The following is a 24,079-nucleotide window of genomic DNA, read 5'->3' as shown; positions in this document are numbered from 1 at the left end:
TACAAACCTGTAAGATAATTGTACTTCTCTACATGCACAATAGTTTCATGAATTACTGACCTTAGCTTAAACTGTCAAAGTCCTACAGCCTGGGATTCACATCGTAAACTGTTCTGTCTCTCCACCTCCTTCTCGTCGTTTAAGACAATGTTTAAAGTCCACCACTTTGATGAGGTGCTCGGTCATATATAACTTGGTCACATTTATTTTATAACATTCTTGTGAAGCACCTTGAGACATCTTATTATGGTAAAAAAACACAACATAAAAGCAAATTATTTGTCCACATGGCATCCTTGTAGGTTGAATGATTCGCTTTACTTTAGTTGGTGCCTACTCTAAGAAATTGCTATCATTATCTTTAAAGGACTGAACATTTTCTTGAAACTTACATTAACATTGTCACATTTTTGAACATTTAACCATGAGTATTGTCTATTACCGATTTTGTTTTTGGGTCAGTAAGTTTATTTTCTATTCAGAATATTTGTGACTTAATTGAATTTGTGTTCTTTGGATTTGAGCCACAGGTCAAAGAACTATCATGTCATTAATTTGGCAACAGGGCAGTGTACTTTTCAAAATGATTTTCTCACTCACCTTGTTCACTGGAGATAACCAACCCTATATGTGAAATGAACATAAAGATCATTTGGATTTATACAGCACCTTCAGCATGAAAGAATGCTCCACAGCTAGTCACAGAAGTCTGAGGAGTTCAAATAATGATGTGATAATGGGAACTGCAGATGCTGGAGAATCCAAGATAATAAAATGTGAGGCTGGATGAACACAGCAGGCCCAGCAGCATCTCAGGAGCACAAAAGCACAGCTGACGTCAGATTTTGTGCTCCTGAGATGCTGCTGGGCCTGCTGTGTTCATCCAGCCTCACATTTTATTATCGTACAAATAATGAGTTGGTTGAACAGAGATTATAAAAATGCACAGTTAAAGAGATGAATTTTAACAATAGTCACAAAGGAGAAGAATGAGGTAAAGAGCTGGAAGGATTTAAGGAAGGAATTCCAGAGTACATATCTCAGGCAGCAGAGATCACAGCTGTCAATAATGGAAAAGTATAGGGCTGTGTGCTTGATGCCAGAACTAAAGGAACAGAGAGATCAAAAAGCAGCACAGACGGGGATGAAAGGGGTTAAAGAAATAGGATGGGCAAAGCCAAAAATAAGGTAACATTAAATATGAATGTCCATTCAGCTTACAAAGTTCATTCCTTTCAGGTACTACATAAATACAGCCAATCTTGAAATCAACACTGTTATGATTGGAACTATATACCTTTTAGAGGTTGTATCTTCAATTGCTGTTGATCACTGTCATTTCGACAGGATGTAATGTTATTAGCCCCATAACTTGTACTTCATTTGCAAGCAGCAGCAGAGATTACATGTATGATATTAATCTGCTAGTTAACAAGATCCGTATATATTCATATTCATATATTGCTTACGTAAAGCAACAATATATTGTTTTACTGACACCTGTCATCACATTGTATAATTGCATCGAAGAGAAGAATGTAATCTGGCGGTAGCATGTTATATGAAATTTCATCTGATAACTATTGAAGCCTCAATCGTACAACCGCAGCAGAGCTGGTGTAGACATCAAACAATTAGCAAAACTCCATGCGCATAAGTCTAGGTCCGAAACATCACCTTTTGCGCTCCTAAGATGCTGCTTGGCCTGCTGTGCTCAGCCAGCTCCACACTTTGTTATCGTGCGTAAGTGATTCTGCAACTGCAGAAATCCTATTCTCTTACCCTCTGCAACTTCATTCTGGGTCAGAACTCACTGCAGCTTGTAAGCACTGGATAGAAAGTCATAAAGTCCCTACAGAGCTGAAAGAGGTCATTTGGCCCATCAAGTCTGCTCTGATCCTCCGAAGAGATCCAGCTCCCTACCCTATCCCTGTAACCTTGCATTTCCCATGACCAAACCACGCAAAATCTTTTGATTGTAGGATGAAATTGGACCATTCAGCATAAATCCATGCAGAAACAGGGAGAACATGCAAAGACTATCACCTTTTAATATTGAGATAACAAGGTGTAGAGCTGGATGAACACAGCAGGCCTAGCAGCATCATAAGAGCAGGAAAGCTAACGTTTCAGGCCTAGACCCTTCTGGTATCTTTTATTTTGTCCTGTCTCTCCATGTTCTTTGTACACAAGAGCATCGCTTCACACTTTGCCATATTGTACTTCATCTGCCACTCATCTGCCTACTTCATCAACTTGACAATATCCTTTGAAGTTCTATATGGCCCTCCTCACTGCTTAAAATTTCCCAAAGTTTTGTATCATTGGCAGGCTTTTAAAGTGTCTCCTGCACACCAAGATCTATATCACACATATATCAGGCAAAGCAAAAGTCCCAAAATCAAAACCTAGTGAACTCTTAGAAGATGAATGTTCCCCTAGCCTGAAAATAACCATTAGCCATTACTGTGTTTTCTATACTTCAACCAATTTATGTTCACCGAGTCATAGTGTCTTGGAGTCATACAGTCATATAGCACGGAAACAGATCCTCCAGTCCAGCTAGTACATGCTGACCAAAATCCCAAGCTAAACTAGTCTCACCAGCCTGTTCTTGGCCCATATCCGACCAAACATTTCTTATTCATGCTCTTATCTAAATGTCTTTTAAACACTATAATTGTACCCACATGTACCACTTCTTTTTACTTGTGTAAAAAAATGTTGCCCTTATCTTTCTTAAGTCTTTCTCCTCTCACCTTGAAAATATGTCCCTTGGTCTTGAAATCACTCATCGAATGGAAAAGACACCTGCCATTCACCTTTCTATGCCTCTCAAGACTTTATAAATTTCTATATGGTCACCTCTCAACCTCTTACACTCCAGTTAAAAAAAAGTCCCAGCCTATCTAACCTCTTCTTATAATTGTAACCTTCCATTCCCAGCAACATCCAGGTAAATCTCTTTTGAACCCTCATGTTGCTACTTCCCTTTACTTTTTATCCCAAAGTCAATAACTTTCTTTAGAAGTGCAGATAGCAAACATCTTTTAGAAGTCCATATACACCACATCAACAGTTTTATTCTCTTCAATCCTTGTTGTTACATGTTCAAAAACATCCAGCATGTTAGTACCAATTTTTCTTTTACTAATCAATGCTGAATCTTCCAAATTAACAAACATTTTCCAGTGTGATTATTAATTCTATTCCAAAATAATTTTTTCTAATAGTTTCCCCAAAACTAACTGATCCATACCAGCTGGGCTAGTTGTTGCAACTTTGTTTGAACACAAGCATAATGTTCACGATTCTTCCGTCCTCAGATGTAACTCTTGAATGCAGTGAAGATTGAAAAGTTATTGCCAGTGTATCTGCAATCACTTCCTTCAATATATTTTGTTGAATCATGTCTGATCGTTGGGTTTTGTCAACTTGAAGAACAGGCAGCTTTTTCAAAACTTCTCCTCATTAAATTTAAACCCTTTTAATAATTGATATCCCTCTTCTGTCACCACAGCCAGGACAGCGCCTGCCTCATAGGTAAAGGCAGCTACAAACTATTCATTTAACTCCGCAGCTTTGCCTCGTGCTTCCAGTTATACATCATTTTCTCAATCCCTCATAAGCTCTATGCTTCTTTTTAACACACTTTTATGACTGATGTGCTTATAGAAGGCTTAAGGTTATATGCCTGTCTTTTTTACATATCTATCTACCCTTCCCTAATTTGCTTTTTCACTTCCCTTCTGAACCTTTTGTATTCAGCCATATTTATTATTTATTAACTTATTATTTATTAACTGTATTTTTTATCTGACATCTGTCACACGAGAAATCTCTTTTTTATAATTTACTTTTTCTTTCTTTTGTCATTCAAGGATCTCTAGATTTGTTTGCTCTACTTTATTCTTTTGTACATTGACTGAACGTGGAACATAGAACATACAACATTACAATGCAGTACAAGCCCTTCGGCCCTCGATGTTGCGCTGACTTGTGAAACCAATCTGAAGCCCATCCAACCTACACTATTCCATTACCATCCCTATGTTTATCCAATAACCATTTAAATGCTCTTAAAGTTGGCAAGTCTGCTACTGTTGCAGGCAAAGCGTTCCACACCCTTACTACTCTCTGAGTAAAGAACCTACTTCTGACATCTGTCCTATATCTATCACCCCTCAATTTAAAGCTAAGTCCCCTCGTGCTAGCCATCACCATCCAAGGAAAAAGGCTCTCACAGTCCACCCTATCTAATCCTCTGATCATCTTGTATATCTCTAAAAGTCACCTCTTAACCTTCTTCTCTCTAACAAAAACAGCCTCAAGTCCCTCAGCCTTTCCTTGTAAGACCTTCCCTCCATACCAGGCTACATCCTGGTAAATCTCCTCTGCATCCTTTCCAATGCTTCCACATTCTTCCTATAATGCGGTGACCAGAACGGTATGCAATACTCCAAGTGTGGCCGCACCAGAGTTTTGTACAGCTGCAACATGACCTCATGGCTCCGAAACTCAATCCCTCCACCAATAAAACCTAACACACTATACATCTTCGGAACAACCCTATCAATCTGGGTGGCAACTTTCAGAGATCTATGCACATGGACACTGAGATCTCTCTGCTCATCCACACTACCAAGAATCTTACTATTAGCCCAGTACTCTGTATTCCTGTTACTCCTTCCAAAGTGAATCACCTCACATTTTCCGCATTAAACTCCATTTGCCACCTCTCAGCCCAGCTCTGCACCTTATCTATGTCCCTCTGTAACCAGCAACACCCTTCCGCACCATCCGCAACTCCACTGACTTTAGTGTCATCCGCAAATTTACTAACCCATCCTTCTACGCCCCCATCCAGGTCATTTATAAAAATGACTAACAGCAGTGGCCCCAAAACAGATCCTTGCGTACACCACTAGTAACTGAACTCCAGGATGAACATTTTCCATCAACCACCACGCCCTTACAGCTAGCCAATTTCTGATCCAAACCGCTAAATCACCCTCAATCCCATACCTCCGTATTTTCTGCAATAGCCTACTGTGGAGAACTTTATCAGATGCTTTACTGAAATATATATACAGCACATCAACCGCGTTACCCTCAAACATCTGTTTGGTCACCTTCTCAAAGAACTCAATAACGTTTGTGAGGCATGACCTATCCTTCACAAAAACATGTTGACTATCCCTAATCAAATTATTCCTTTCTAGATGATTATAAATCCTATCTCTTATAATCCTTCCCAACACTTTACCCACAACTGAAGTAAGGCTCACTGGTTTATAATTACCAGGGTTGTCTCTACTCACCTTCTTGAACAAGGGGACATTTGCTATCCTCCAGTCTTCTGGCATTATTTCTGTAGACAATGATGACATAAAGATCAAAGCCAAAGGCTCTGCAATCTCCTCCCTAGCTTCCCAGAGAATCCTAGGATAAATCCCATCCGACCTAGGGGACTTATCTATTTTCACATCTTCCAGCATTGCTAACGCCTCCTCCTTATGAACCTCAATCCTTCTAGTCTAATAGCCTGTATTTCAGTATTCTCCTCAACAAAATTGTCTTTTTCCTGTGTGAATACTGATGAAAAATATTCATTTAGCGCCTCTCCTATCTCTTTGGACTCCATGCACAACTTCCCACTATTGTCCTTGACTGGCCCTAATCTTACTCTAGTCATTCTTTTATTGCTGACATGCCTATAGAAAGCTTTAGGGTTTTCCTTGATCCTACCTGCCAACGACTTCTCATGTCCCCTCCTGGCTCTTCTTAGCTCTCTCTTCAGATCCTTCTCTCCTCTTTGAAAGTATCCCATTGTTCAGCTATTGCTTTTCCTGTCAATCTTTGGTTCCAGTATCTTTGACCCAGCTCTGTTCTAGCCCTATTGAATTTGACTCTCCCGAGGTTAATAATTCTCACTTTCGATTTATCAATATAATTTTCTACTGTCATCCTAAATCATATGTTGAAATGATTACTGTCCCCAAAATGTTCATCCACTGTCAATTGATCTTCTTGGCCTATCTCATTTACAAAAACCAGGTCCAGCAATGTCTCCTTTCTTATTCAACTGTACACAAAGTCCTGAAGGCAATCTAGGAACACTTGCTCCTCACTGCTCCTTGCATTACCACTATCCCAGTCAACATATGAGAAATTAATTCAGGCCTCCAGTCTGAAAGCAGGGATATTTAACATCCAGATTTATCCTTCCTTTAGCCAGGTTTCAACCTTTGTCACAGCATCGTACTTCCAAAGGTCAACATGAGACTTCCTCTTGCCCCAGGCTCAGCAGTGGAGGCCATGCCACTAGACTATGATATGGTCTGAGGTTGCCACGCCCACCTATCCCAATAGTAATAACCATGCCACTCACTTACATCACACTAAATACCTACCTTTCTCTCATTCCAGGAGGAAAACAATAGGACAAAAAAAAACTCAAGATGGATGGTGTGCAACCCATCGTTCAGCTCCATATCCCCTGTTAGGGACTAATCCTGACTCTGACTGTCCTAACCAAGGGTTGGATTGGTATTGGGTGCTTTCCTTGATATAGCGTGTGATCACTTACTCCCCCTTGACCTGAATGAGGCCTGCTGACAACTGTGGCAAGCTTTCTGGCTTTGTGTCTGTGCCATACAGCAACGTATAACAGCACTGATGTGAACCTGGCAAATCTGGTTGCGGTGGGGGTTTGGAAGAAGACATGTACAAAAGGCAAGGCCATGCAAGGGTACTGTGAGCATCCAGATAGGCTCAGAAAGAATGAGTACTATGACAACAAGTAAAGAGTCTGGAGACACAGGCATGTTCAGTCCATGAGCTGGATGTCTGTCCCCAAATGCCCTATATCTTTTCTGGAGCATTACAATGATAGATGCTAGTGCAACTCACAATACAACATTGAATGGCAGAAGTAACCTGTAAATGAATCAGAGATGTGCGATCAGGGTACTTAGAGGCCAATTCATGTCAGATGGTAATGTCCACGGATGTGTGAAAATTCTGGATCAAACCAAAGGCCACAAAGAACTACCACAAAATGATACAATTACAAAGCCTTTCTACTGAATGGGCACAGTCTGTAGGCTACGTGTAATTTTTCCACTATTAGCAAAATAGCCACTGCTGTAAACGCAGTGATGGCTCAGTGTTATCATATGTTCGCCCAGAACATTTTTCCCAGTTTTTAACATTGTATGCAAGATATGCCGCCCAGGCTGTGCCTGTGACTGATAGCTCTGGGACCCCCTTTCCAATAGGAGTACCCTCTTAACAGAACTGAGTACAATTAGCTACCACTTACATTCCAACATGACCATTTGGTTGAGTAAATGTGTACTATGTTTGCTGTGGAGACAGCTGGCACTTGTGGCAGGTGTTAAATTGATGTCACAGTGTGCCACTCACTAAAATGTTCCCTTGCCCCTGGACAGATCCCGACTGACTACCTGACTGCATGTTTCAAAACAGCAGCAGTGATAGCTTCTGGCTGTGGCTGAATTGCCAACTTGCTCACAGGTATGCAGGGCAAGACAAGGAATAAATGCTGTGAATGTGCAGGTAGGCATTTAGTGAGTGAGCACTAAGAACGTAAGCAAGCAGCCCTGAGATATGATCTGATCCAATCTTTGAGAGGGGTGACTGTCCACTCCTCTGGTCAATATGATGGCAGAGTAGGGTGCTCCAACTGGAGCTCCTTCGCTCCTACTGTTTATTTCTGTTTCATTCAGAGACTTGTAAGTGTATTGCTCCATGTTCAAGTGTATTCAGACAGAATATAATTTTGCTTTGCTGTCATGTAACCATTTTGATACTTCGGTTGTGATTTTCTATAATTCTCCTTACGCAGGGAAACATCGAAGGAGCACTCCTCCTAATGTTGCATTAAATGAATGAATGCTATCCCATTACTCAGACTGGCTACTTGAGACCCTGTTTCAGCTGTCATTAATTCCCTACTCACACTGGCCACAAGCACTCTCCTATCTGACTAATCATTGACCCCATCAGCAAACAATTTATCCCTGTCCAGCAATCCAATGCACCACAGCAAATTTAGGAGATTATTTTTGAATAAATATAACAGCTCATGGTTAACCCATTAGTATCAGATGGGAACTATCAAACTTATCTGTTTGCTGACAAGATTTCTTGTTTCAGACATCTTCTGTTGAACTACATTAACAATTAACTGGTCAGATCATAGATCAATGGTCATTTCAGAGATTTGATGAGGTCAACGTTCAATGTCTAGGCCACAGCAGGCTAATAAGTAACCTCTGCAGTGGGTTTTCTTAGTGAAATCCCAGTGAACATGTTCCCATTTCACAGATTGAAATTGTTGGTAATGTATACGATGAGTAAATCATGTAATGAGTCATAAACATACAGCAACTAGAGGACTGTCAATTTGGGTGCAATAATAGGAAATATTTCCAAAATGATAATCTAGGATTAAATTAAATCACTTGGACAAATATGGTATAGGTATTTTAAAAGCAGATTATGTCCTGAAAGAACTAAAGATTTTATCAATGTAAAGAACAGTGACGTTTGAGGTCAGACAATGCATTTTAGGTGTGAGACTTTGTTTAGAATCTGTTTGCATTTTAGATTGGAGTCAGACTGGTTTTATTTCTAAAGTAGGAATTTATAAAATGCCATATTGACTGGCTGTCTATAAATTGTGTGTTTTTTGAACAAAATAAAATTCAAATTCACCCCATAGATTCATGTCTGTGTGTGTGTGTGTGTGAGTGAGAGAAGGACTGAGCCTCTGAAAGCTGGCGTTTTCAAATAAACCTGTTGGACTATAACCTGGTGTTGTGTGATTTCTAACCTTGACTAGTTGCCAACATGTGTTAGTGATGTGCCCACCAGAGTATGCTCCCATCATTTCTCTAATTAGTGTACACACTGAGGAGAAAGTTTCAGAGCTGGTGGATTGTGCAGGTAAAAAATCTTGCTGGTGTTTCCTTTGAGAGTTCAATAATATGCTCATCAGAGTGAAGTTGAAGGTCTCTCCTGCTATCCTCCCTCAGGATGGAGATTCATTGGTGTTGTTATGCCTGACAGAAGAGAGGGAGTTCATGGTGTAAGAGTGATTAAAGTATCTGCAAGTTAAGATTGAGCTGAAATAGGTCATAATGAGACAGCAGCACAGCAGTCTCCCCCTTCCCACACACGATCACACTCTTTTCTAGCCAAATTGAGTACTCTCTACTCATACGGAGTGAGGTGATTTATGTCAGCACACTCATCCCTCCCCACCACCACCCAGCCCTTTTTATGAGCTATTTTTCCCCACAATGAAAAAAATAAGAGGGATGTGAGTCAGATGGAAGTGGACGGAAGAACTGGTGATGATGCAAGCACATGAGAAATGGTGAGGTGTCCCAGTGAGAAAGTCAGAAGCACAGAGGGTAGTATGGGTTATAAGTTAAAAGGTAATAGTCTTGGAAGATTTGGTGGGTGAATGCCATTGAATGGACATGTTGCATGCAATCAGTTGTGTCCATGAGCCTCAGTCAGAGGCACGTGCAGTCGCAGAGTTAGAGTAAGAGATGGACCTGTGAGTGTAAGGTAGCATGAAGGAACAGTACTTACCCTCATAGAGTGCAGAAGATTACTATTCTTCTTCCATTCTATTCTACTCTGGCCATAGCACTTACCCAGACTGATAAGTCAATCCAGACTGGCCAATTCTGATGGCGTAGCCTTCTTTGCAGGTGTACAGGATAAAGCTCTGCCACCAGCACCTTCAGGCAACTATCAGCAAAGTGGGGAGATAACTTGCCTTCCTAAGCTACGTCCTCAATGATAACAACATAACACCACTGTGTGAGGGGCAGTGTCTGAAGTCGTGTACAACTGTGGTGTGACAATGGAAGGTTCTGGCTCTCCTACCTCAGGATCACATACAAAGGATGTAATAGGATCTGGATGCATAATTAATAATGTGAACAGTGGCAGTTTAAGAGGCAAAAGTTCCTGTAAACCATGGATTGAATGCATTCAATCTCATTCGGAAAAGAATTTCAGCTCAAAATGGGAAAAACAATCAGCCCCATATGTGGCCCATAGTAACCTGCACATCTCAAATTTGCCATTTAAAACCATCTTTATGTGATTAAATATAATCATCTGCCTTCTGATTGGTGTTTTTTTTTGACAAAATGGAGATACTTTTAATGTGGATCAAAATAGGTTAAATTAAAAGAGCGAGATAAATAATTCTCTCAGAGACCAGCCTGAACATTGCAGCAAAAAAAGTTTTAATTAAATTCCTTCAGTCCAGGACAAAACAAAACTATAAATGTTAATACTTCAATGGAATGAAGTCAAATTAATCTTAATATTAGTTACCTTAAATCATCTACTAATTCTTACATCAAGTTAGATGGAAAAACTTTTTTGTAAGGCATAGCATTGAACAGCTAAATTCTTTAAGCTCCTCCTCTGCACTCGAAGAGGCGGTCCCTTAGAGGTCACTGTGTGTAATTTCCTAGCAGCAAGTATTATTTGTTCAGTTTATTAGGCCGGTGACCAGAATTAAGGTAAGCTATTTCAGTTGTTCTATAATAGTGTGGAATTGGGGATGATTGGCAGAATGAAAAGCACGCATCTACATAAACAATTTATGCCAAGTCCAAGCTCCATGTGAAAATAAATTTCTTCAAGCCATTTCTCTATGCTGTAATAATTCGATTTGTTTGTTTACAGCAGGTAAAAACGACAGAGTGTTTGCAAGAGGACGAGGACAGACTATCATCAAGGGCTACAGAATAATTTCATAACTAACTGTATATTTTATATTGAGTGATTTTTCCAGTAAATTATTTGGCAGCTTGTCCTGAAAATCAAACAGTTGGCCTTGAAATGCTTTCTGTAGTTGCACTGAAAGCACTATTTTATGTTGTGACAGGTCACTATAATGGCCTTTCTCTAGGATAGAGGCCATCCCTACAGTAAATCATGGCAGCAGTGGACAGTTTCCAGTTACTGTACAGACAGATTGCCCGGACATGTAATACCTACATAGAAGCACTAGCCATTGTGGGAGCATGGTATGTGACAAGGAAGAGCATCTGCCTCATCTGTGATTTCTACAACATGGTCCGACTTCATTTTGTCCCGAGACTAGTAAGCAGAAGAGACCTGATGAAACGCTTCGGCAAATGGGCTTTGGTGACTGGTACGTTCCTTTCCTCAGTCTTTATGTGAATGGCACTGACAAGATGAATTGAACTACTGACATGGCACACTTTGGTTTGCACCAATGCTGCAGTTGTACTGTAAACATAGATGTAACAACACTGAACAAACTTGAAAAAAGCTGTCTGATGGGTTAACATCCCATCTACCAGTTTAAATAGCTCATCATTCCACCATCTGCATACTGTGGCTGTACAGTTTGCCTTTTACAAAATGCATTGCAACAAGTAGCTAAGACTTCTTTCGCAGGAACTGTGAAACCTGCTTCCTCCAATGAATAAGAAAGAGCAGACCTCTAGAAACTTTAAAGTCATCTTGACTTGAATATTTTTCCCTTCATTCTCACTGGCTTAAAGTTCCAGAACATTACGTCTAAAGTATTGAGGGAATACCTGTAATAAGGAATGGGCAATCAGTGTAGGTCCTGCAAGTGTCATCCGTGTCCCTGGATTTCCTAATTTTTTTTTAAATCCAGTATTTGGTCATGAACTGATTTTCAATGCAGAAGAGCAAGATTCATTGATAAAGGAGGTGGTTTCACCTTGTTTTGCTCTTGTGTAAGTGACTTAAAATCCAAAGTATAATGCTGGTGCAAAGCCAAAACAGATTAATACTTGTATGAATGCACCAAAAAAAGAGACAATTGCATCATTAATTTTAATAGTTTTTAAGCAGTATTAATCTTTCTTTATATATTGTATTAAATACAAAGAGAAGGTTTTGCCTTTGTGGTCTGCTGTCCAAGATGCTTTTGCATGTGTAACCAACTGTGGAAAGACACCATTTAGAATTGAATCATAGATTGTCGGAGTAGGAATAGGCCCTTCAAACTTGCTCTGCCATTCAGTATGACCATGGTTGATCATCCAACTCAGTATTCTGTTCGCACTGTCTCACAAATCCTTTGATTCCTTTAGTTGTTAGATCTATATCTGCATCATTCTTGAAAGTCTTCAATTTTGTCCTCAACAGTTTCCTACGGTAGAGAATTCTACAGGCTCACCAATCTCTGGGTGAAGAAATTCCTTTTTGGCTCTTGGCTAAAAGGCTGACTCCTTACCTTTTAGATTGTGATCTGTAGTTTTGGACTCCTTGGTCCTCGCGAATATCCTTGCTGCATCTGCTCTGTCTAATTCTGTTCAAATTTTAATGGTTTCTATGAAACTCAACAGTCCCTCCCCGCTGAACTTTAGAGAATGTAGTCCTGACCAAACCAGCTCGCCCTGTACGTCAATTGTGTCATCTGTGGATTCAGTTTGGTAAACCAACAAGACACCCCTGCTCCTGTAATGGAATCCTTACAGTAAGAAGGCCCACAGATCATTGCCTCTTTCACATTCTGTGCATCTTCCTGTTTACTTTCAGTAACTGGTGTACCAGGAGGCCAGATTTTGTTGCGCCTCCCCCTTTCCCAGTCTATCATCATTCAGATAATAACTGGCTTGTTGATTTTTGCTATCAAAACGTAAAACCAAATATTTATTGACATTACACTTCATTTGCCATGTATTTGCATATGTAACTTTTCCAAATCACACTGAAATTTCTCTGCATCGTCCTCACAGCATGGTCTTCCATTCAGCATTGCATCACTTGCAGACTTGGAGATGTTACATTTAGTTTGCTCATATTACTCATTAATATATATTGTGAATAGCTAGGGCCCAAGCACGTATCCCACTAGTCACTGCCAGCCATTTGAGAAAAGGTCTTTTATTCCTACTTTGTTTACTATCTGCCACCGGTTCTCAATCCAATTCAGTGCATAGCCTCCAATCCTGTGCGCTTTAATTTTGTATGCTAATCTCTTTGATATGATTTATTATTGTCACAGGTACCAAGATGCAGTGAAAAGTATTTGTTTTGCATGCTAACTAGAAAAATCATACCTTACATATGTACATTAGGGTAATAGAACAGAATGCGGGATATAGTGTTACAGCTACAGAGAAGGATCAACTTTCGTAAAAGAGAAGTCCATTGATAAGTCTGGTAACAGCCGAGAAGAAACTGTCCCTAAGGCAATGGGAAGTGTTGATGGAGTCAGTGGATGGAAGGCTGATTGGACTGAGCTGCATTCACAACTCTGTAATTTCTTGCAGTCTAGGGCAGAACAGTTGCCATACCAAGATGTGATTCAAACTGATAGGATGCTTCCTTTGGTGCATCTTTAATTGACGAGAGTGATTGTGGACATGCTGAATTTCTTTAACCTTCTGAGGAAGTAGAGGTATTGATGTGCTTTCTAGACTGTAGCATTAATGTGGATGGACCAGGACAGATTGGTGATATTTACTCCTAGGAACTTGAAGCTGTTGATCATCTCAACCTCAGTACCATTGATACAGACCATTGTGTGCCCTCCAGTCCGCTTTCTGAAGTCAATGACCACTTCATTTTATTGACATTGAGGGAGAGATTGTTGTCTTTACACCATGCCACTAAGGACTCTATCTCTTTGTTGTACTCTGTCTTTTCATTGTTCGTGATTTGACCTATCGTGGTGGTAACATCAGCAAATTTGTAAATGGAGTTAGAGCTGCATTTAGCCATACAGTCGTATAAGGAGCATAGTAAGGATCTGAGTACACAGCCTGGCAGGGCACCAGTGTTGACAATTATTGTGGAGGAGGTGTTATTGCCTATCCTTAGTAATTGTGGTCTGCAGGTCAGGAAGTTGAGGATCCCATTGCAGAGGTGGGAGCAGAGTCCTAGGTCTTGGAGTTTGAAAATGTGTTTTTTTGGAATTATGGTGTTGAAGGCAGGGGCTGAAGTCAATAAATAGGACTCTAATGTAAGTGTCCTTGTTATCCAGATGTTGTAGGAATGAGTGTAGGGCCAGGGAAGTGGCATTTGCTGTGGGTCTGTTGTGACGGTAGGAGAATTGTAGTGGGTCAGGGCAATCTGGGAGGCTGGAGTTGATGTGTGCCATTACAAATCTCATGAAATACTTCTTGATGAATGCCACAGCCACTGCATTGTAATTATTAAGGCACATTGTCTGATTTTTCTTTGGTAGCAGAATGGTAGTGGACTTCTTGAAGTAGGTGGGAATCTCACATCATAGTAAGGAGAGGTTAAAGATGTCTGCAAGTACTGCTACCAGCTGGTCCGTGCAGGATCTGAATGCATGGCCGGGCCTCCATCCAGGCGAGCTGCTTTCTGTGGATTCACTCTCAAGATGGTCGATCTAATGTCGGCAGCGGTGATTGTGGCTACAGGTGATTCGAGATTTTAGGGGCAGATGATATCATTTCACTGACTTTCTGTTCAAAACAGTCATAGAATGCGTTCAGCTCGTTGGGGGAGAATGCATTGTCAGCTACTCCACTCGACGTTGTGTTGTAGCCCATTATGTTGTGTAAACCTTGCCATAATTGATGTGTTTTTGTTTGGTTAGTCTGGGGCTCTAGTTTAGTCTGGTACTGTCTCTTGGCATCCCGATGGCTTTGCAGAGATCATATCTAGTCTTCCCGTATAGATCAGGGTTAGCTGACTTGATTGCCTCAGGCCTGACAGTAAGGAGTAGATCCTATGGTTCATCAATGGTTTCTGGTTGGGGAACACTCGGATTAACATCATTGGCATTCAGTTCTCTACATACTTACAGATGGAGTCTTTGATTGTAGTGGCTTACTCCTTTTATGTTGGCTGCTGAGTTTTTGAAAATGGACCAGTCCACTGATTCGAAGCATATCAGACCTAATCAAAAGTCTTCTGAAAATTCATGTAAACCATATCCACTAGTTTTCCCCTTATTCATTCCACCAGTTACACCCTCAAAGAAATACCACAGACTGTTCAAGTACAACTTCCCTTTTGTAAATCCATGCTGTCTCTGATTTTGTCACTATCTTTCTCGTGTTGTGCTATTACATCTGTAAGATGGACACTAGCATTTATCCCAGTATTGATGTCGGGTTAACTGGTCTGTAATTCACGTTTTCTCTCAGTCTTCCTTCTTAAGTCAGATTACATTAGCTACCCTCCAATCCATAGAAACTGTTTCAGCGTCTATAGGATTTTGGAAGGTGACCACTAGTGTATGTAGCATAGGGTGACTTCCTTAAATACTCTGCGATGAAGCTAATCCCAAACCCTGAGAATTTGCCACCACCATTTCCTTACTAATATTAAACCTCTCCAAAAAATCCCCTCAAGTTTGTCTGAGTTCATCACTATCATTGACAAAGATCTCACCCATCTGTGGATGTTTGTGAGCTTGATTTAAACCTGCCCGAGCCAATATGTGTGGCCTGATACAAAAGATGGGTGTCTTGGCTGCTGCATGTGAAGATCACGTCTTGGTAGTGTTTGAGGACAGCTGTGATGCAGTATTCTCCCTTCCTCCTATTTGCTACACTGGTGATATCTCTGTTTAGGCTCCAGATCTCTACAGTTTAATTTAGAATGGCATTTGTTTGAAAACTACACAAGGAATTTTCATTTAAATATATAGGGTCGGGGCTCAAATCACGTTTTGCCTGTGACATTTATCAAGAGTGGTACCTGTGAGCCTTTGCTCTTTATTAACAGCAAACAGAAGTTGCTGCCATATTCTAATCATACAGTCTTTCAGATAATGCTAATATTTTCCACTTCAAAGACTTGTAACTCGTTTAGATTTGGCACTCTGATCAGGATCCCCAGTACCAAGTTTGGGCAGCACAGCGGTTAGCACAGCTGCCTCACAGTACCAGGGACCTGGGTTTAGTTCCAGACTTGGGTGACTGTGTGGAGTTTGCACTTTCTCTCCATGTCTGCATGGGTCTTTGCAGCTGCTCCGATTTCCACCCACAGTTCAAAGCTGTGTATGTTGGGTGCATTGGCCATGCTAACTTATTTGTAGCGTCCAGCAATGTGCGGCCTTGTGGATTAGACATGGTAAATGCAGAGTTGCAAGGATAGGGTGGGTCTGGGTGGGATGCTGTTTGGAAGGTCAATGCAGACTTGATGGGCTGAATGGCCTCTATCTGCACTGTGGGAATTCTATGATCATAAGAGTCCTACACCACAGAGACAGGCCCTTCAGCCCCAGCTGGTCCATGCCAACTAAAATATCCATCTATTCTAATGCCATTTGGTTGCATGTGGCCCATATCCTTCTAAACCTTTCCTATCCATGTATTCATCCAAATGCCTTTTAAATGTTGTTGATGTACTCATCTCAACCACTTCCACTGGCAGCTCATTCCATATACATCTCACACTCTATGTAAAAAAGTTGTCCATCAGGTTCCCATTTATTCTTTTCCCTCTTACCTTAAATTGACATCCTCTTGTCCTCAATTCTCCAACCCTGGGAAAAAGACTGAGTGTATTCACTCTATCCATGCCTCTTATGATCTTATACACTTCTGTAAGACACCCCCTCTCAGTCTCTGCCGCTGTAAAGAAAAAAGTCTTAGCTTGTCCAACGTCTCCCTGTAACAGTTCCTTGAGTCTAGATACTAAAAACTAGGATAAAACAAAACATTCTTTTCTTACATGCATAAGTCTCAAAATTCCAGTCATGACCAACATTTTCAAGACACTGTGATACACTAAGCATCAGATTCCAGAAGTCAGTCTGCATTGCTGTACCAATATGTACTTTGGTTTCTGTACTGGTGTGTGTGTGTGCGCGCACACGCTTTTCTACTTATGCCACCTCCATTTCCATTACTAGAAGTAACAAAAACAGGAATTGCTGGCAAAGCTCAGCAGGTCAGGCAGCATCTGCAAACAGACATCAGAGTTAACATTTTGGGTAGAGTGACCCTTTGCCACAGTTGCAGCCAGACCTGCTGAGCTTTTCCAGCAATTTCTGTTTTTGTTTCTGATTTATAGCATCCACAGTTCTTTCAGGTTTTACAAGGAGAATTAATACTGGAAAGTAAAGGGCAGAGAGAACATTCCTGGTCTGTACTTTCAGTGCATAAAGGTATACACCCAAATGATAAGTTACTCTGAAGATTGCAGTTCAAACTTTGGAAAAGATTTATCTGCATGCAAATTGATCTTACTCACTTGATTTATTAAAAAATACAATTAAACTTCACATTCCAAGTGGTTTCAGTATTTCAATAATATTAAACTCTAGAAGCCATTACAAACAAGTAGGCATAGTTCTGAAAGTAAAATAATTTAACCTTGATTCAAAGTGAATTCATCATTTCATTTTCCCATATTTATTTCAGGGCTGCTTCCCAACCCTATTCCTTGCTGCTTTTTACTCTGTTGAAAGTACTGGCTCAATTTCACTTTTTTTAAGCTGTGATCTAGTTTCCAGCTAAGCATTGGTTCTCTTTTGGTCGTACACCCTATTAAACACTGGTCATGTTCTCCAAAATATTTGCTTAGATAGGAAATGATGTTTTCTGCTTCTCTATGACTGTTAAAGGCAACAAGACACAGATGCATTAGCCTCTAAGAGACACATTTGAGTAATTGTGCAGAAGAGCATTACGGTGAAGCATGTGTTGGCCACCGTCACCTTACAGAAAATTTTTTCCAATCTTGATAATTTATCACTTGATCCTTCATTAACACTCTCACTGCATGTTATTAGTGATACTGCACACTTTGCTATGTTTGCTAATTACTGTCATTCAGGCAAACATCTAACTACATCTAACGATTTAAGGCTATGTTGTCTAATTACATTAGCCAAAAATTACAAATTGAGTTTGCTTTATTTTATACTGTGTAGAAAGTTTATACCAACAGTGCTTTGAACAAGTTAACAGACACATTAGATTAAATTACCTACAGTGTGGAAACAGGCCCTTCGGCCCAACAAGTCCACACCGCCCCTTGAAGAATCCCACCCAGACGCATCCCCCCTATAACCCACACACCCCTGTATACTACGGGAAATTTGGCATGGCCAATCCACCTAGACTGCACATCTTTGGACTGTGGGAGGAAACCGGAGCACCCGGAGGAAACTCACGCAGACACTGGGAGAATGTGCAAACTCCACACAGACAGTTACCCAAGGCTGGAATCGAACCCAGGTCCCTGGTGCTGTGAGGCTGTAGTGCTAGCCGTTGAGCCCCAACATAGAAGATAGGAGCAAGAGGAGGCCATTTGGCCCTTTGAGCTTGCTCTGCCATTCTTCATGATCATGGCTGATCGTCAACTCAATAGTTTAAACTTGCTTTCTCCCCATAACCTTTGATCTCATTCGCCCCAAGTGCCAAATCTAGTCACCTTTTGAATACATTCAACGTGTGGGCATCAACCACTTCCTGTGGTAATGAATTCCACAGGCTCACCACTCTTTGGGTGAAGAAATATCTTGTCTCCATCCTAAATCATCTACCCTGAATTCTCATACTCTGCCTGCTGCACCTGCATGCATCTTCAGCAACTGGTGCACAAGGATGCCCAGGACCTGCTGCACACTCCCATCTCTTTCAACAGCTTCTACAAGAAGAATGCCATATTTTTGAAGTGTCAGTTATACATGCCTACCACAGAAACAGCAGATTTTGGGCACACTTCTGAAATGTTTTGATTTCCACTTTGATTTTACGGAGTACAACACCTTTACTAATCTTTACAAGTCACTGTGCAGCAAAAATGCTGGCATTCGTTGAATTAAGTGAAGCCTCAATTCCATCTTTAGCTGTGGATAGTCACCCAGCGTTTTGTAAAGAGGTTTTAGAAGCATTCATTTGTTTCCATTTGTGTTAATGGATAGGGCTGAGGTACATCTTTGTCAGTTTCTATTGTAATGATATTTAATTTAATTTGGATAGTAATAGATTTACAATTGTTTCCTTAGGTGGAGCAGATGGGATCGGCAAGGCTTATGCTGAGGAATTGGCTTGTCAAGGCATTAATCTGATTCTCATCAGCCATGACCGAAGCAAGCTGGAAGCTACAGCCACCGCTATTTCGGACATGTTTAATGTTGAAACCATTATAATAGAAGCTGATTTTACTAGAGGACGAGAAATATACCAGCCAATCCGAGAAGCTCTAAAAGATAAAGAAATAGGCATCCTAGTGAATAGTGTTGATGTGCCCTATGAGCACCCACAGTCTTTCTTTAACATGTCTGAAGACAAACTCTGGGATCTCATAAATGTAAACATTGCTGCAACCAACATGATGATCCATATTTTGTTACCAGGAATGATAGAGAGGAACAAGGGAGCTATTGTTAACATTTCCTCGGGGTCTTCCTGTAAGCCCTCACCACAGATGGCTATGTATTCAAGCACAAAGGTATCTCTAATGACTTCTGCAATTATAGTATGCCATTTAACTGTATGCCCACAGGAGACCACATTTTCCCCAAGGTAGGGGAGTCCAAAAGTGGAGGGCATAGATTTAAGGGGAAAGATTCAAAACAGACTGAGGGGCAATATTCTCACACAGGGGATGATATGTATGTGGAATGAACTGCCAGAGGAAGTGATAGAGGCAAGTACAATTACAACATTAAAAAGCCATTTGGACACATACACGAACAGGAAAGGTTTAGAGTTTATGGGCCAAATGCAGGCAAATGGCATTTTAGGGAATCCGGTCGGCATGAACAAGTTGGGACAAAGGGTCTGTTCCTTTGCTGCACGACTGAATGACAACTTGCTATAAGTTCCAGAATTATGCTGTATTAAAACCATCACATTAATAGCCTTTCTGAAGTTTTAATTCTGGATGTTCTATCTAAAATTATAAGTGCACTCTCCAGGTAAATTAATTTTGAGTTATGAGTCACAAATGTTTCATTTTCTTGTGATTTTTCACAAAATGCTTTAAGTGCTTTAATGAAGATATTTAGGTTGTTCTGTTTGCATCACCCATTCAAATCTTATTTTTGAAGGGCGTGAATGTTAATTACAGTTCTTTCCTTTTTGAAAAAAAAGTTCATTTTGTGATTATCCTAATTAATGTATAGCTAAGACAGCAGGCAGGGAACTATTGTAATTATATAACAGAGCATCACAGCAACCTTACAGATGAGTGGGGAAGGCTTGCCTGTTAACATTAACTGCATTTGTTAGTGTATTAGCAACCTTTGATTCATTGCTGAAGTGTTTCTCACTTGAAAAATTGGAACTATAAACTTCTGGAAACCATTGTGCATCTTCTAATTATAGGCTGTCATCTTGACCTTTAAAGAAAATAGTTAGTTTTGTGTATTTGTTAATTTAGAATTGGCCTGAATCTGTACTTAGGAATGATACATTTTCAAATTCACTTTGTTGTTTTTCAGATGTATTTGGATCATTTTAGTAGAGCTTTGCACTTTGAATGTGCACCCAAAGGAATTTTTGTTCAGAGCTTGTTGCCATTTCATGTAAAAACCAATACAGTCATGTACACTGATGGATTCAGCATCAACTCGTGGCTAGCACCATCAGCGAATGTTTACGCACATCATGCAGTTTCAACCCTTGGGGTATCACACAGGACCTCTGGTTACTGGATGCATTCAATACAGGTGATTATTGAGATCCAAAATTAACATTAAAGGACTTGAACTAATGTAGAACCTTTCACAATCTTGTACATTCTAAAACTTTCTACACCCAATATATCTGAAGTGCAGTCAATCACTGACATAATGTAGAAAGTATTTTATCCGATTTGGAAAAAGCAAGGTGCCAGAAAGAAAAATATGCTAAAAGAACAGAGATAACAAAGTGTGGGGCTGGATGAACACAGCAGGCCAAGCAACATCTTAGGAGCACATAAGCTGACGTTTCAGTACTAGACTGTTCACAAGAAAAAGGGGTCTAGGCCCGAAACGTCAGCTTTTGTGCTCCTAAGATGCTGCTTGGCCTGCTGTGTTCATCCAGCCCCACAATTTGTTATCTTGAATTTTCCAGCATCTGCAGTTCCCATTATCTCTTAAAAGAACAGATGCTCTGTTTTTATGTTAATTGGTATATAAATATTGGTAGGATGTAAGAGAACCCGGATACTCCCTAAAATTCATCTGGTTGATAGCACCTCTGGTTATTATACTTTGCCCTGTTTCTTTACTATTTTATTGCAGCATTAGTGAGCACCATGTCCTGAAGCCACTGAGGTGAAGCTGAGACCTTGGTTTAGTATTAGCACTCTTACTTGTTGCATCACTAAACTGTGTTTAGCCTGAGACATACTAGTTATCTGCTTTTCTGAAGACAGTGATTCATTCAGGGAAATGTTCACTGAAACTAAGTAGGCCCAAACAGACATCCTTTAGGAAAATTGACTAAATTGTCATTAGGCCAGAAAGTTTTAGATCTCAGGTCACACCAAGATATGAAAATATAGAGTAGATTAGTCGATAAGTTGGTTAGATGGAAAAGAGGTGTCAGTTCTTTCAAAGCTCTTATCATGTCATCCCCTCAACCATTATCATAAAATACAATTAGGTATTTATCTCCCTAAACATAAGTGGTCAACTAATGAAGGATGTCAGCCATCAAAGCGTTAACGTGAGAAACACAACTGCTGATAGCCTGAATGCAATAGCAATGGATTATACATTAAATGTCAATGCGGGTAAAACCTAAATTGTGAATGTATTCCTATTCTAGAAACAAGATTGACCAGTTAAATCAGGTCAGAAAGTATAATAACTGAAAGTATAATAATAGCTGCAAAGTATAATAACTGAAAGCAGCAGATATGCCAAGAAGGCGGACGCTAGGAATTCTAGGCATGAACGCATTTAACAGAAGAGAATATCGACAGGTCAACTGAATAGAAAATATTAGTAAAGGGTTTTGTGTATAGTCTAGTTTTGAAACAGGAGGTCCAGCTTTGAAAAGCACTGAGAAAGTAAAGTTCAGAAAACTAATAACAAATGTCAGCAACGATACAAGAAGAATGTTATTTGATTGATGTCATCAACAAAATAATTTTATTGGGCATGTGCAGATGATGAAAAATTGATAGAGGAAGGTCAAAAAGAAGGAAAGGGAGGAATCCAGTTGACAAGTGGGTAATGATTTACAGAATTGACGAGGAAAACATGACAAAGATATTTTTAAAAAGCAGAATTAAGCCAAATTCACTTATGAGGATGATTATTCATTTTATTTTAAATGTATTACATTTTCTTTAAAAGATATGAAATTATTTTCTTTTTAACTTTTGCACTTGGTAATTGGTTTTATGGATCCAAGCAGCTTTGTTAAGTCATTGAAGTGTTTTGATAGAGGTTCAGGTAGTCTTTAAGTGAAAAAATATCTACTGCATTTAAAATACTTTCCTGGTTGTATGAAATTATTTTTGTGATTTTCTTTCTTTTGCAGTTTTTATTTGCCCAGTACATGCCTGAATGGCTGTGGGTATGGGGAGTAACTCTGATGAACAACAGATTGTGCAGAAAGGCAGCACACGAATCTTAACTCAGAGGTACTGGCAAGCCATAAGTGTGTGCAGAGGCATCACCACCCTGTGTGAGCAGGATGAAGTAATATACAATGTTGTTTGTGAATTATAAAAATATGTTTTTTGTAAGAAGATTTCAGTCTGAAACTTGATTAATTGGAAGAAACACAGCCAACATGAAATCCTCATATCTATAAAACTCTCTAAATCAAATACTACTTGCACTAATAACCTCATGGTATTTTTGTTGCCACTCTCAATTAACCTGTCCACACAAGTAGTTGATCCATGTCCTGTGAAGAAACATTCCAAGGAATATTCCTAAACAAACATTAATTCTGTTGTCTAAAGTCTCCACACATTGAACTGTATCTCACTGTAACTACAGTTTTTCACTGAATACTAGTAATTAAATACCCCAAAGAGAGTTAAAAACCACAACTAACTATTGAAAAGATTGGAGCACTCATTGTACTTCCTTGTCTTCACCTGGGTATCCAATTTAAAATCTATATTTTAATTTTTTTGTTTGAAAATAAAGAATTGCGGAGTGAGGTGTGTATTCTGCTTGTGAAGAAACATGATGAGTTTTCTGATAACATAGTGTACATCTCTAATGTATGTTTAAACAGCTGCCATATTTATTTAATCTTGTCTATTTACATACACAACAAATAATGCAAAGAAATTAGTTATTAGGGCAGAAACTGTTAGCTTCATTTGGCTTATGCACTGACTTTATTTATTGATTTACAATGAGCTTTAGTTTGCCTACAGTTTGCTGTTTTATTGGACATCTATATAAAATTATAATTTAGTCCAAATATTTACTTATTTTTACATTAATTGGGCAAGTTTCAGTATTGAAGAACAGCTAAACAGTGTTCATGGGTGTTCCATTACTTCTGTGGTAATAGTAACTTTTCAACATAGGCATTTAATGCTGTGTGGGGCACTTTTAAAACTGTCTTTGGTTTGTTACATTATCATAACCTATTGAGTGAGGTATGTCTTTCAATCCCCATTTGATCATGCGCTTTTGGAATACCAGCCTTGGTGACTTCTGAAACAACTTGTAGCATTGTTGTAGGCAAATATTTGTTTGTGTTCGTTTAAGTTTTATCAAGTCGAATTTGAGTGTTGCTTAAAAATAATGTGAGGTGAGATGCTGTAATTATGGTTTAAAGTTTTATGGTCCTTTTTCTCATATGACCTGTTATCCTGAAAGATCTGTAACTATAATTGATGTGGAAGAATGTCCGTTGTGGTATTTATAACAAATAACTGGAATATATTAAAAAAATTGAGTCAAAACATATGCGCATTTCAGTGTTTTAGTCACTGGTTGTTAAAATGTAGTAAGATTAATTAAAAAGGCATTACATATTACATTTATTTTAAAAGGTAAAGGAGGTTGAAAGGAGAACGAAGAGAGCCGTAATATAGCAAACACAAGGATTCCAGCCAGACAGCGTGTACCTTAAATTTGTCTTTCATTTGAACATTTTTTTAAAATGAG

General features: G+C 39.5%; 1 protein-coding gene across 2 annotated transcripts; it reads left to right on the top strand.

Moving 5' to 3' along the window:
• The first annotated feature begins 10,479 nt into the window (after positions 1 to 10,479).
• Positions 10,480 to 23,874, top strand: hsdl1 (hydroxysteroid dehydrogenase like 1). 2 transcript variants are annotated; one of them, XM_048530892.1, is made up of 5 exons: positions 10,480 to 10,577; positions 10,946 to 11,215; positions 19,007 to 19,452; positions 20,447 to 20,674; positions 22,482 to 23,874. In XM_048530892.1, the coding sequence occupies exons 2-5, from the start codon at positions 10,996 to 10,998 to the stop codon at positions 22,575 to 22,577; spliced, it is 990 nt and encodes a 329-aa protein (XP_048386849.1). In that variant the 5' UTR covers positions 10,480 to 10,577; positions 10,946 to 10,995; the 3' UTR covers positions 22,578 to 23,874. The 2 variants fall into 2 exon arrangements, with proteins under 2 accessions (XP_048386849.1, XP_048386848.1); XM_048530891.2 differs by having other exon boundaries at positions 10,482 to 10,577; positions 10,744 to 11,215.
• The last annotated feature ends 205 nt before the right edge of the window (positions 23,875 to 24,079 follow it).

Source organism: Stegostoma tigrinum, chromosome 4 (assembly GCF_030684315.1).
Source record: "Stegostoma tigrinum isolate sSteTig4 chromosome 4, sSteTig4.hap1, whole genome shotgun sequence".
NCBI lineage: Eukaryota > Metazoa > Chordata > Chondrichthyes > Orectolobiformes > Stegostomatidae > Stegostoma > Stegostoma tigrinum.
The sequence above is the reverse complement of the archived record's forward strand: the minus strand, read 5'-3'. Positions and strand labels throughout refer to the sequence as shown.

Coding starts and splice junctions, on each gene's coding strand:
- hsdl1 (XM_048530892.1), top strand. CDS start 10,996: ATGGCAGCAGTGGACAGTTTCCAGTTACTGTACAGACAGATTGCCCGG. Junction 19,453..20,446: donor CTATGTATTCAAGCACAAAG/GTATCTCTAATG, acceptor GTTGTTTTTCAG/ATGTATTTGGATCATTTTAG. Junction 20,675..22,481: donor ACTGGATGCATTCAATACAG/GTGATTATTGAG, acceptor TTTCTTTTGCAG/TTTTTATTTGCCCAGTACAT.